Source organism: Coregonus clupeaformis, chromosome 5 (genome assembly GCF_020615455.1).
Source record: "Coregonus clupeaformis isolate EN_2021a chromosome 5, ASM2061545v1, whole genome shotgun sequence".
Taxonomy (NCBI): Eukaryota; Metazoa; Chordata; class Actinopteri; order Salmoniformes; family Salmonidae; genus Coregonus; species Coregonus clupeaformis.
The window spans coordinates 24,287,321-24,301,324 of NC_059196.1; the positions used below are offsets into that span (position 1 = coordinate 24,287,321).

At 43.3% G+C, this 14,004-nt stretch overlaps 1 protein-coding gene across 1 annotated transcript in view; it reads right to left on the reverse strand.

Annotated features, from left to right (window-relative positions):
* The window catches only part of LOC121564213 (hypoxia-inducible factor 1-alpha), a 38,935-nt gene that overhangs the window by 5,906 nt on the left and 19,025 nt on the right, over positions 1–14,004 (reverse strand). The window contains exon 7 of the mRNA XM_041875676.2: positions 10,462–10,568. Coding sequence (XP_041731610.1) covers positions 10,462–10,568 — 107 coding nt within the window. The remainder of the gene's footprint in view (positions 1–10,461; positions 10,569–14,004) is intronic.

Genomic DNA, 14,004 nt, shown 5'->3' on the forward strand with positions numbered 1-14,004 from the left:
TCCAAAGATTTTCTATTGGGTTCAGGTCTGGAGACTGGCTAGGCCACTCCAGGACCTTGAGATGCCTCTTACAGAGCCACTCATTAGTTGCCCTGGCTGTGTGTTTCGGGTCGTTGTCATGCTGGAAGACCAGCCACGACCCATCTTCAATGCTCTTACTGAGGGAAGGAGGTTGTTGGCCAAGATCTCGCGATACATGGCCCCATCCATCCTCCCCTCAATACGGTGCAGTCGTCCTGTCCCCTTTGCATTAAAGCATCCCCAAAGAATGATGTTTCCACCTCCATGCTTCACGGTTGGGATGGTGTTCTTGGGGTTGTACTCATCCTTCTTCTTCCTCCAAATAAGGCGAGTGGAGTTTAGACCAAAAAGCTCTATTTTTGTCTCATCAGACCACATGACCTTCTCCCATTCCTCCTCTGGATCATCCAGATGGTCATTGGCAAACTTCAGATGGGCCTGGACATGCACTGGCTTGAGCAGAGGGACCTTGCGTGCGCTGCAGGATTTTAATCCATGACGGCGTAGTGTGTTACTAATGGTTTTCTTTGAAGACTGTGGTCCCAGCTCTCTTCAGGTCATTGACCAGGTCCTGCTGTGTAGTTCTGGGCTGATCCCTCACCTTCCTCATGATCATTGATGCCCCACGAGGTGAGATCTTGCATGGCGCCCCAGACCGAGGGTGATTGACCGTCATCTTGAACTTCTTCCATTTTCTAATAATTGCGCCAACAGTTGTTGCCTTCTCACCAAGCTGCTTGCCTATTGTCCTGTAGCCCATCCCAGCCTTGTGCAGGTGTACAATTTTATCCCTGATGTCCTTACACAGCTCTCTGGTCTTGGCCATTGTGGAGAGGTTGGAGTCTGTTTGATTGAGTGTGTGGACAGGTGTCTTTTATACAGGTAACGAGTTCAAACAGGTGCAGTTAATACAGGTAATGAGTGGAGAACAGGAGGGCTTCTTAAAGAAAAACTAACAGGTCTGTGAGAGCCGGAATTCTTAATGGTTGGTAGGTGATCATATACCTATGTCATGCAATAAAATGCACATTAATTACTTAGAAATCATACAATGTGATTTTCTGGATTTTTGTTTTAGATTCCGTCTCTCACAGTTGAAGTGTACCTATGATAAAAATTACAGACCTCTACATGCTTTGTAAGTAGGAAAACCTGCAAAATCGGCAGTGCATCAAATACTTGTTCCCCCCACTGTACATATATGGACAAGCAATGACAGAGCGGCATGGACTAAGATACAGTAGAATATTATAGAATATAATGCAGTATATACATATGAGATGAGTAGTGCAAGATATGTAAACATTATTAAAGTGACTAGTGTTCCATTTCTTAAAGTGGCCAGTGATTTCAATAGGCAGCAGCAGCCTCTAATGTGCTAGTGATGGCTATTTAACAGTCTGATGGCCTTGAGATAGAAGCTGTTTTTCATTCTCTCGGTCCCAGCTTTGATGCACCGACGAGACAGCCTATAGGGAGGAGGTCAGAGACCTGGCCGTGTGGTGCCAGGACAACAACCTCTCCCTCAACGTGATCAAGACAAAGGAGATGATTGTGGACTACAGGAAAAAGAAGAGGACCGAGCACGCCCCCATTCTCATCGACGGGGCTGTGGTGGAGCAGGTTAAGAGCTTCAAGTTCCTTGGTTATCACATCACCAACAAACTAACATGGTCTAAGCACACCAAGACAGTCGTGAAGAGGGCACGACAAAACCTATTCCCCCTCAGGAGACTGAAAAGATTTGCCATGGATCCTCAGACCCTCAAAAGGCTCTACAGCTGCACCATCGAGAGCATCCTGACTGGTTGCATCACTGCCTGGTATGGCAACTGCTCGGCCTCCGACCGCAAGGCACTACAGAGGGTAGTGTGTACGGCCCAGTACATCACTGGGGCCAAGCTTCCTGCCATCCAGGACCTCTATAAAAGGCGGTGTCAGAGGAAGGCCCTAAAAATTGTCAAAGACTCCAGCCACCCTAGTCATAGACTGTTCTCTTTGCAACCGCATTGAAAAGCGGTATCGGAGCGCCAAGTCTAGGTCCAAGAGGCTTCTAAACAGCTTCTACCCCCAAGCCATCAGACTCCTGAACATTTAATCAAATGGCTTCTCCCTCTTTTACACTGCTGCTACTCTCTGTTAATTATCTATACATAGTCACTTTAATAACTCTACCTACATGTACATATTTGCTATTGTTATTTTACTATTGTTATTTTACTGCTGCTCTTTAATTATTTGTTACTTTTATTTCTTATTTTTTTTGGGTATTCTTTCTTAAAATTGCATTGTTAGTTAAGGGCGTGTAAGTAAGCATTTCACTATAAGATCTACACTTGTTGTATTCGGCGCATGTGACAAATAAAAATGGATTTGATTTTATGTTGAATATGCAAGAGGATTTGACAAAAACAACCATGAATATGAGTGGAATCCATGGTGAAAGCTATGGGTTGTTTCTCAAAAGAACATTTTTGATATGACAAAGTTGAAACCTGAATTCCCACAAAAAACTGGTGGATTACAGACTTTTTTCTCTTATTATACAATTGTTTCTGCTATAATTCAGTCAATTTTTGATGGATTTTTTTATTTAAAAAGCATTGAGTATCTCGCTCCATTATGCAGCTGTTACATTTATCAAAACTCTATTTTTGACCTTTATACCTTTTGATGATTGTTGCTACTCAAAGCCTCAGTGGTCTGATGATAGACTATGGGTGTTTCTCAAAATGCATACTACCGTGTCAGTCCAAATCAAAGTTTTTACATTTACATAATTTATGTGAAACGGAGCACGGATGGCACTTCTCGAATGCTTCCTCCGTTTGTACATATTTTGAAGCATGCATCGATACAAGCTTCAACGGAAAGTATGCACAGAAATGACACAACCACGTAAAATAATTACACACATTTCTTGAAATTATTTGAGCTGAAGCGAGAGAAAATAAATTCAGACTTCTGAATGAAATGTTGCCCATTCACATCCCATATGTTGCCAGAATACAATATTTTATCTTGATACATTAATAAATACATGCTCTGTTAATTTTGGGATGTTACCCTGCCTACAATACCCAGTGTAGTGTGCGTAGATCGCAAGCCCAGAGTAACGCCTCGATCACACTGACAGTGTCATTGCATTATGGTACACCAGAAGTACATTCATTTCCAATGGAACGCTGCGTTTGCCTTGCTGCGTTTGCCTTGCAGCATTGCGTTGCAGAGGCAGTGTGTTCTGTGTGGTGCATAAGTTGGATTTATCGAACGTATGTGTCAAACTGTATGTGTATGCGTAGACGGGTTGACAGAAATGGTAGCGGAAGGTCAATGTTGAACTTTTGTTGCACACATCTCCAGATAATGCTGCGTACTATTTTGCGCAATAACACTATTGGTGTGATCAAGGCGTAAGTCAATAGGTCTAACTGGCTAGCTACTACGGTTAGCTAGCCAGATAGCCAAGAAGAATTGTTAGCTAGCTAGCTACCCACAAAGAATTGACATCTACCTTGCATAACATTAGTTTTAGGTCATGCCTTGCCTGTTTAACTAGCTGGCTAGCTAGATTATTACGATTCACATATAGCTTAGCTGATAATTATGAAGTAAAATGTTTGCTTTGTGTACATCTTGTTTAATCTCTTTTGTTGCCTTTGTCCTGGCTGGAAGAAAGTTCAGTGAATGGGAGGTGCAGCGTGAGGTAATACAGTAGGGGGAGTGCTTCTCAAATGTAATGTTTTATGCATTCTCCACACTCTCGTCCTCCCAAGAACATACTCAAGAAAACGTCCTCGGAAAATGCACTCGGAGCATGAGTGTGGAGCACGGTAGTATGCATATTGAGAAACACCCTATGTATTCGAGCAGAGCCTAGCAGTAGCTCTGATGTCTTTGTCCATGGCTCTGTCCACACTGATCAGTCTGCTTCCCACAGACACCCAGGTGGAAAGGCTGAGCAGTAGCATATCAAGTCTGCCCGACAACAGCTGTCACAACAACACGTCGTCCCCAGTACTCACACAGTGTCATGTTACTTATGTATAACTCACTGGCATAACATGTTACACTGACTCTCACGGTACGTTATTTTTACCCCTCAGCCCTTGCGCTAGCCACTTTCCCTTGGAATCCCTGTCGAAACCGGATGTTGTTTGATTGCCAGCGTCATTGCATTTTGGTACACCAGAAGTACATTCATTTCCAATGGAATGCTGCGTTTGCCTTGCAGCATTGCGTTGCAGAAGAAGTTGCAGTGTGTTCTGTGTGGTGCATACGTTGGATTTATCGAACGTATGCGTCGAACTGTATGCGTAGACGGCTTGACAGAAATGGTAGCAGAAGGTGAATGTTGAACTTTTGTTGCACACATATCCAGATAATGCAGAGTACTATTTTGCGCAATAACACTATCGGTGTGATCAAGGCATAATGTTGCCCCCTCGGCCCTTGATTTAGCTAAAGGGAGCAAGTGAATAACTTTGATCACTTGTGGGGTTGATATGACCCACAATGCAAACTTGTAGTCAAGTGTCATACTCCGGTGGCCGCGAAGTGTAAAATTTAATCAACACTGCTGCATTTTCGGCATGTCAGACAAAATTATGAAGCTAGCTTGTTAAAAAATATATATACACACTACCAGTCAAAAGTTTGGACACACCTACTCATTCAAGGGTTTTTCTTTATTTTTACTATTTTCTACATTGTAGAATAAAAGTGAAGACATTAAAACTATGAAATAACACATATGTTAAACAAATTCTTCAAATAGCCACCCTTTGCCTTGATGACAGCTTTGCACACTCTTGGCATTCTCTCAACCAGCTTCATGAGGTAGTCACCTGGAATGCATTTCAATTAACAGGTGTGCCTTCTTAAAAGTTAATTTGTGGAATTTCTTTCCTTCTAAATGCGTTTTAGCCAATCAGTTGTGTTGTGACAAGGTAGGGGGGTATACAGTACCTTGCAAAAGTATTCATCCACCTTGGCGTTTTTCCTATTTTGTTGCATTACAACCTGTAATTTTAATTGATTTTAATTTGGATTTCATGTAATGGACATACACAAAATAGTCCAAATTGGTGAAGTGAAATGAAAAAAATAACTTGTTTAAAAAAAGTCTAAAATATTAATCACGGAAAAGTGGTATTCACCCCCTTTGCTATGAAGCCCTTAAATAAGATCTGGTGCAAGCAATTACCTTCAGAAGACACATAATTAGTTAAATAAAGTCCACCTGTGTGCAATCTAAGTGTCACATGATCTCAGTATATATATATATATATATATATATATATATATATATATATATATATATATATACACATATACATATACACACATATACACCTGTTTTGAAAGGCCCCAGAGTCTGCAACACCACTAAGCAAGGGGCACCACTAAGCAAACGGCACCATGAAGACCAAGGAGCTCTCCAAACAGGTCAGGAACAAAGTTGTGGAGAAGTACAGATCAAGGTTGGGTTATAAAAAAATATAAGACACTTTGAACATCCCACGGAGCACCATTAAATCCATTATTAAAAATGGAAAGAATATGGCACCACAACAAACCTGCCAAGAGTGGGCCACCCACAAAAACTCACGGACCAGGCAAGGAGGGCATTAATCAGAGAGGCAACAAAGATACCAAAGATAACCCTGAAGGAGCTGCAAAGCTCCACAGCGGAGATTGGAGTATCTGTCCATAGGACCACTTTACGCCGTACACTCCAGAGCTGGGCTTTATCGAAGAGTGGCCAGACAAAAGCCATTGCTTAAAGAAAAAAAAAAAGCAAATACGTTTGGTGTTCACCAAAAGGCATGTGGGAGACTCCCCAAACATATGGAAGAAGGTACTCTGGTCAGATGAGACTAAAATTGAGCTTTCTGGCCATCAAGGAAAACACTATGTCTGGCGCAAACCCAACACCTCTCATCACCCCAAGAACACTATCCCAACAGTGAAGCATGGTGGTGGCAGCATCATGCATATTCTGCCCACTGTGACTATTAAAACCTACCCTAACCAGAAACCGTGGATAGACGGCAGCATTCGCGCAAATCTGAAAGCGCGAACCACCGTATTCAACCATGGCAAGGTGACTTGGAATATGGCAGAATACAAACAGTGTAGCTACTCACTCCGCAAGGCAATTAAACTGGCAAAACATCAGTATAGAGACAAAGTGGAGTCGCAATTCAACGGCTCAGACACGAGACGTATGTGGCAGGGTCTACAGACAATCACGGACTACAAAAAGAAAACCAGCCACGTCGCCGACACCGACGTCTCGCTTCCAGACAAGCTAAACACCTTCTTTGCCCGCTTTGAGGATAACACAGTGCCACTGACGAGGCCCACTACCAAGGACTGTGGCCTCTCCTTCTCCATGGCCGACGTGATTAAGACATTTAAGCATGTTAACCCCCACAAGGCTGCCGGCACAGAAGGCATCCCTAGCCGCGTCCTCAGAGCATGCACAGACCAGCTGGCTGGTGTGTTCATAGACATATTCAATCTCTCACTTTCCCAGTCTACTGTTCCCACATGCTTCAAGATGGCCACCATAGTTCCTGTACCCAAGAAAGCAAAGGTAACTGAACTAAATGAGTATCGCCCTGTAGCACTCACCTCTGTCATCATGAAGTGCTTTGAGAGACTAGTCAAGGATCATATCACCTCTACCTTACCTGTCACCCTAGACCCACTTCAATTTGCTTACCGCCCCAATAGATCCACAGACGATGCAATTGCCATCACACTGCACAGTGCCCTATCCCATCTGGACAAGAGGAATACCTATGTAAGAATGCTGTTCATTGACTATAGCTCAGCATTCAACACCATAGTACCCTCCAAGCTCATCATTAAGCTCGAGGCCCTGGGTCTGAACCCCGCCCTGTGCAACTGGGTCCTGGACTTCCTGATGGGCCGCCCCCAGGTGGTGAAGGTAGGAAACAACATCTCCACTTCGCTGATCCTCAACACTGGGGCCCCACAAGGGTGGGTGCTCAGCCCCCTCCTGTACTCCCTGTTCACCCATGACTGCGTGGCCAAGCACGCCTCCAACTCAATCATCAAGTTTGCAGACGACACAACAGTAGTAAGCTTGATTACCAACAATGACGAGACCGCCTACAGGGAGGAGGTGAGGGCTCTGGGAGTGTGGTGCCAGGAAAATAACCTCTCACTCAACATCAACAAAACAAAGGAGATGATCGTGGACTTCAGGAAACAGCAGAGGGTGCACCCCCCAATACACATCGATGGGACCGCAGTGGAGAAGGTGAGAAGCTTCAAGTTCCTTGGCGTACACATCACCGACAAACAGAAATGGTCCACCCACACAGACAGTGTGGTGAAGAAGGCGCAACAGAGCCTCTTCAACCTCAGGAGGCTGAAGAAATGTGGCTTATCACCTAAAACCCTCACAAACTTTTACAGATGCACAATTGAGAGCATCCTGTCGGGCTGTATCACCGCCTGGTACAGCAACTGCACCGCTCACAACCACAGGGCTCTCCAGAGGGTGGTGCGGTCTGCCGAACTCATTACAGGGGGCAAACTACCCGCCCTCCAAGACACATACAGCATCCGATGTCACAGGAAGGCCAAAAACATCATCAAGGACATCAACCACCCGAGCCACTGCCTGTTCACCCCGCTATCATCCAGAAGGCAAGGTCAGTACAGGTGCATCAAAGCTGGGACCGAGAGAATGAAAAACAGCTTCCATCTCAATGCCAGACGACTGTTAAATAGCCATCACTAGCACATTAGAGGCTGCTGCTGCCTATTGAAATCACCGGCCACTTTAAGAAATGGAACACTAGTCACTTTAATAATGTTTACATATTTGCACTACTCATCTCATATGTATATACTGCATTCTATTCTATAATATTATTCTGTATCTTAGTCCATGCCGCTCTGTCATTGCTTGTCCATATATCTATATATTCTTAAATCCCATTCCTTACTAGTTTTGTGTGTATTGGGTATATGTTGTGAAATTGTTAGAAATTACTGCACTGTCGGAGCTAGAAGCACAAGCATTTCGCTACACCTGCTATAACATCTGCTAAACACGTGTATGTGACAAATAAAATGTGATTTGATGTTTTTCATCGGCAGGGACTGGGAAACTGGTCAGAATTGAAGGAATGATGGATGGCACTAAATATAGCGAAATTCTTGAGGGAAACCTATTTTCAGTCTTCCAGAGATTTGAGACTGGGACGGCGGTTCACCTTCCAGCAGGACAATGACCCTAAGCATACTGCTAAAGCAACACTTGAGTGGTTTAAGGGGAAACATTTAAATGTCGTGGAATGGCCTAGTCAAAGCCCAGACCTCAATCCAATTGAGAATCTGTGGTATGGCTTAAAGATTGCTGTACACCAGCGGAACCCATCCAACTTGAAGGAGCTGGAGCAGTTTTGCCTTGAAGAATGGGCAAAAATCCCAGTGGCTAGATGTGCCAAGCTTATAGAGACATACCCCAAGAGAATTGCAGCTGTAATTGCTACAAAAGGTGTCTCTACAAAGTATTGACTTTGGGGGGAGGGGTGAATATTTATGCATGCTCAAGTTCGTTTTTTTTGTCTTATTTCTTGTTTGTTTCACCCCAAAAAATATTTTGCATCTTCAAAGTGGTAGGCATGTTGTGTAAATCAAATGATACAAAACCCCCCAAAATCCATTTTAATTCCAGGTTGTAGGGCAACAAAATAGGAAAAATGCCAAGGTAGGTGAATACTTTCGCAAGCCACTGTACAGAAGATAGCCCTATTTGGTAAAAGAACAATTCCATATTATGGCAAGAACAGCTCAAATAAGCAAAGAGAAACGACAGTCCATCATTACTTTAAGACAATAAGGAAAAATGCAAGAACTTTGAACGTTTCTTCAAGTACAGTCGCAAAAACCATCAAGCGCTATGATGAAACAGGCTCTCATTAGGACCGCCACAGGAATGGATGACCCAGAGTTACCTCTGCTGCAGAGGATAAGTTCATTACAGTTACCAGCCTTAGAAATTGCAGCCCAAATAAATGCTTCACAGAGTTCAAGTCACAGACACCTCAACATCAACTGTTCGGAGGGGACTGTGTGAATCAGGCCTTCATGGTCAAATTGTTGCAAAGAAATCAAAAGGACACCAATAATAAGAAGAGACCTGCTTGGGCCAAGAAACACGAGCAATGGACATTAGACCAGTGGAAATGTGTCCTTTGGTCTGGAGTCCAAATTGTAGATTTTTGGTTCCAACCGCTGTGTCTTTGTGAGACGCGGTGTGGGTGAACGGATGATCTCTGCATGTGTAGTTCCCATCGTAAAGCATGGATGAGGAGGTGTTATGGTGTGGGGGTGCTTTGCTGGTGACACGGTCTGTGGTTTATTTAGAATTCAAGGCACACTTAACCAGCATGGCTACCACAGCATTCTGCAGCTATACGCCATCCCATCTGGTTTGGGCTTAGTGGGACTATCATTTGTTTTTCAACAGGACAATGACCCAACACACCTCCAGGCTGTGTAAGGGCTATTTTACCAAGAAGGAGAGTGATGGAGTGCTGCATCAGATGACCTGGCCTCCACATTCCCCTACCTCAACCCAATTGAGATGGTTTAGGATGAGTTGGACCGCAGAGTGAAGGAAAAGCAGCCAACAAGTGCTCAGCATATGTGGGAACTCCTTCAAGACTGTTGGAAAAGCATTCCAGGTTAAGATGGTTGAGAGAATGCCAAGCGTGTGCAAAGCTGTCATCAAGGCAAAGGGTGGCTATTTGAAGAATCTCAAATATAAAATATATTTTGATTTGTTTAAAACTTTTTCGGTTACTACATGATTCCGTGTGTGTTATTTCATAGTTTTGATGTCTTCACTATTATCCTACAATGTAGAAAATAGTAAAAATAAAGAAAAACCCTTGAATGAGTAGGTGTCCAAACTTTTGACTGGTGCTGTAGATGACACTGATTTCAGCGTTGGTAAATTGGCTTAGTCTCATAATGAGTACCCTATAAAACGTAGCTAGCTTCATAAACATATTTTGGGGAATTCTGAAATGTATTGGGATAAATGACCAAACTATAAAACTAGCTAGCCAGCTGTAGCTAGCTAGCTACCTGACAGGAGTGCTAGCTAGCTTGCTACGTTAGCTTGCTAGGTACATTAATAGCTTGTTTTTAAACTCAAGTTCAAGATTTCCACCAAGGACATTGCCTCTCCGATCATCACTCTCCCTCGCTTGGGCAAGGGACATTTAAGGTACACTCGGATGTGACGATGTAAAATGTCTTTCAAGTGCTGAGGGTTTAGGGCCGAGGGCTGTCTACTTTGGACTGCAGCCTAGTTCAGTGAAAACTATGTTTTTGCATGGGCCCTTCCACCTACAATCCACACACACCCTGCTCTCAGACACTCACGGATGTGCAGGCTCTTGGTCACATGATCCGAGTCCAGGGCATGATGGAATCCGTAGGCAGATTTGCCAATCAGATCTTCTGGCTCGTATCCCACTAGCTCTGCCACCCTGGCAACACAGTGGAGACAGAAGGAGAGGTCAGGGGTGAGAGGTCAGCTTGGAGTCAACAACCAGAGATGATGCAGTATGGTAGTTTTGCAAGACGGAATGGTATAAAATGGTATCTTAATCTGCTGGAGTAAATTAGTTATGAGTTATTGTAATTCTATGAGCTCTGCTGAGAGTGGACAACAAACAATGGTTATAAACAGTCCCAAGGTATGGGGATGGCCATCTCCAGCTGTCTGTTTGTTTGTTTGTGTGTAGTGGGACATGATTTCATTAATGATTTCCTGTATTTGATTTGTTAATGATATGTTATAAATATTGTTGTATAAGCGGAAAACCGCGGAGGGAGGCATACCCCTGGGAGGTGAAACTGGAATTAACCATGTATCCCCATGTTAATAACATGTTTGGTTAAGTAGTTTTCTTCTGTTAGTCTATAATTATTTGTTGTAACTGACTACTGATATCCTTTTACTTCTTAAACAGACCTTTGACCTGTTTAAGTGCTGATGGTATACTTTCTTGTAATCTGTGCAGACAGTGGCCTTAGTTGCAGTCTGAGGAGATTCAGTGACCTTGTTGACAGAACATGTATTATTATTATTATTATTATTATTATTAACATTTATCTGCTGATAGGGGATATAAGGGCCTTCTCCGAGGAGGCCAGGCAGACTTTTTCTCTACTGGAGGTTGTCTCCCTGTTGCAACTTGTATTAAACCTAATTTATTTATAATTGACTATATCCGCAACTGCTCTTCTCTTTTATTTCAGGGATTGCAACCAAAATAATTTTCCAATCATTCTGTTCTGAACAGATCTCCTATTTGTTTTGCTCCGTTCCAGTGTTCTGACCAGTATAATAAAGTTCTGAACCGGGTCAACCCCCCAAAAAAGTTACAGTTTATTTCGTAAGAAATGTAATCGTGAAATCAACATCGTTTTTACATTTATCTCATTAATTTACTCCACCAATTAGCGCGGATAGAGAAGCTTGCTACGGAATGGGTGAGCTAGTTGTTTACATGTTTGATTGGTCATATAAATGCAGGTGCGAGATACGACTGAAATTTCATGAGTGGGGAGAGAGCGAGAAAGGGGTGAACTTGTAGGGGGCTTGAAGTCCTGAACATCATGGCATGACTTGGAATGTGTTTAGACTATTACTAGCATCAGAACTTCACTGAATTACAGAATTATATACTAGATATTATGCATATTTTTTAAACAAAAAATAACATTATTAACCAGTTCTCAAGATTTGAAAATAACGGTTCTGTTCCGGATCACTAGAAATAGATCACGGTTCTGTTTCAGTTCCTCGAAAAATGTTACTCTTTTCCGGTTTTCAGTGCTGTTCCCTGAACCGGTTCCAACCCCTGCTTTTATTCACTTGACAAACCCCTTTACAGAGAGTGTGTGTGTGTGTGTGTGTGTGTGTGTGTGTGTGTGTGTGTGTGTGTGTGTGTGTGTGTGTGTGTGTGTGTGTGGGTGATCAGGGTTTCTGTTAGGAAAATGTGGCGCCGGACATTTGAACGGCAACATTTTAATTTACCAGACATTTGAGAAATGTACCGGACCCATATGCATTGGGTGCGTAACCTGATTAGGGCGTCCACCCACGGTGCTCAGAATGACAGAAACCACCTTTAGAATATGGTAATTCATATTAACAGAACATGCAAGTTGAGGATGCAACGATGTGCAGTCCTTCTTACTGAATTCTGAACATTTACATTTTTAGTCATTTAGCAGACGCTCTTATCCAGAGCGACTTACAGTTAGTGAGTGCATACATTATTTTTATATTTTTCATACTGCCCCCCCCCGTGGGAATCGAACCCACAACCCTGGCGTTGCAAACACCATGCTCTACCAACTAAGCTACATCCCTGCCGGCCATTCCCTCCCCTACCCTGGACGACGCTGGGCCAATTGTGCGCCGCCCCATGGGTCTTCCAACATGTTAGAATAACTGTCCACATTTACTTTTCCTCAGTCAACAAGACGAGTAACGAACAGCAAAATCCCTAGCCTATGTTAATCTACTATAGTAGAAAAGTTTAGGCTACAATGCCTTGCAAAAGTATTCATCCCCCTTGGCGTCTTTCCTATTTTGTTGCATTACAACCTGTAATTTAAATTAATTTTTTATGTGGATTTCATGTAATGGACATACACAAAATAGTCCAAATTGGTGAAGTGAAATGCAAAAAATAACTTGTTTCAAAAAATGCAAAAAAATTATTTACGGAAAAGTGGTGCGTGCATACAGTGGGGAGAACAAGTATTTGATACACTGCCGATTTTGCAGGTTTTCCTACTTACAAAGCATGTAGAGGTCTGTACTTTTTAATCATAGGTACACTTCAACTGTGAGAGAAGGAATCTAAAACAAAAATCCAGAAAATCACATTGTATGATTTTTAAGTAATTAATTTGCATTTTATTGCATGACATAAGTATTTGATCACCTACCAACCAGTAAGAATTCCGGCTCTCACAGACCTGTTAGTTTTTCTTTAAGAAGCCCTCCTGTTCTCCACTCATTACCTGTATTAACTGCACCTGTTTGAACTCATTACCTGTGTAAAAGACACCTGTCCACACACTCAATCAAACAGACTCCAACCTCTCCACAATGGCCAAGACCAGAGAGCTGTGTAAGGACATCAGGGATAAAATTGTAGACCTGCACAAGGCTGGGATGGGCTACAGGACAATAGGCAAGCAGCTTGGTGAGAAGGCAACAACTGTTGGCGCAATTACTAGAAAATGGAAGAAGTTCAAGATGACGGTCAATCACCCTCGGTCTGGGGCTCCATGCAAGATCTCACCTCGTGGGGCATCAATGATCATGAGGAAGGTGAGGGATCAGCCCAGAACTACATGGCAGGACCTGGTCAATGACCTGAAGAGAGCTGGGACCACAGTCTCAAAGAAAACCATTAGTAACACACTACGCAGTCATGGATTAAAATCCTGCAGCGCACGCAAGGTCCCCCTGCTCAAGCCAGCGCATGTCCAGGCCCGTCTGAAGTTTGCCAATGACCATCTGGATGATCCAGAGGAGGAATGGGAGAAGGTCATGTGGTCTGATGAGACAAAAATAGAGCTTTTTGGTCTAAACTCCACTCGCCGTGTTTGGAGGAAGAAGAAGGATGAGTACAACCCCAAGAACACCATCCCAACCGTGAAGCATGGAGGCGGAAACATCATTCTTTGGGGATGCTTTTCTGCAAAGGGGACAGGATGACTGCACCGTATTGAGGGGAGGATGGATGGGGCCATGTATCGCGAGATCTTGGCCAACAACCTCCTTCCCTCAGTAAGAGCATTGAAGATGGGTCGTGGCTGGGTCTTCCAGCATGACAACGACCCGAAACACACAGCCAGGGCAACTAAGGAGTGGCTCCGTAAGAAGCATCTCAAGGT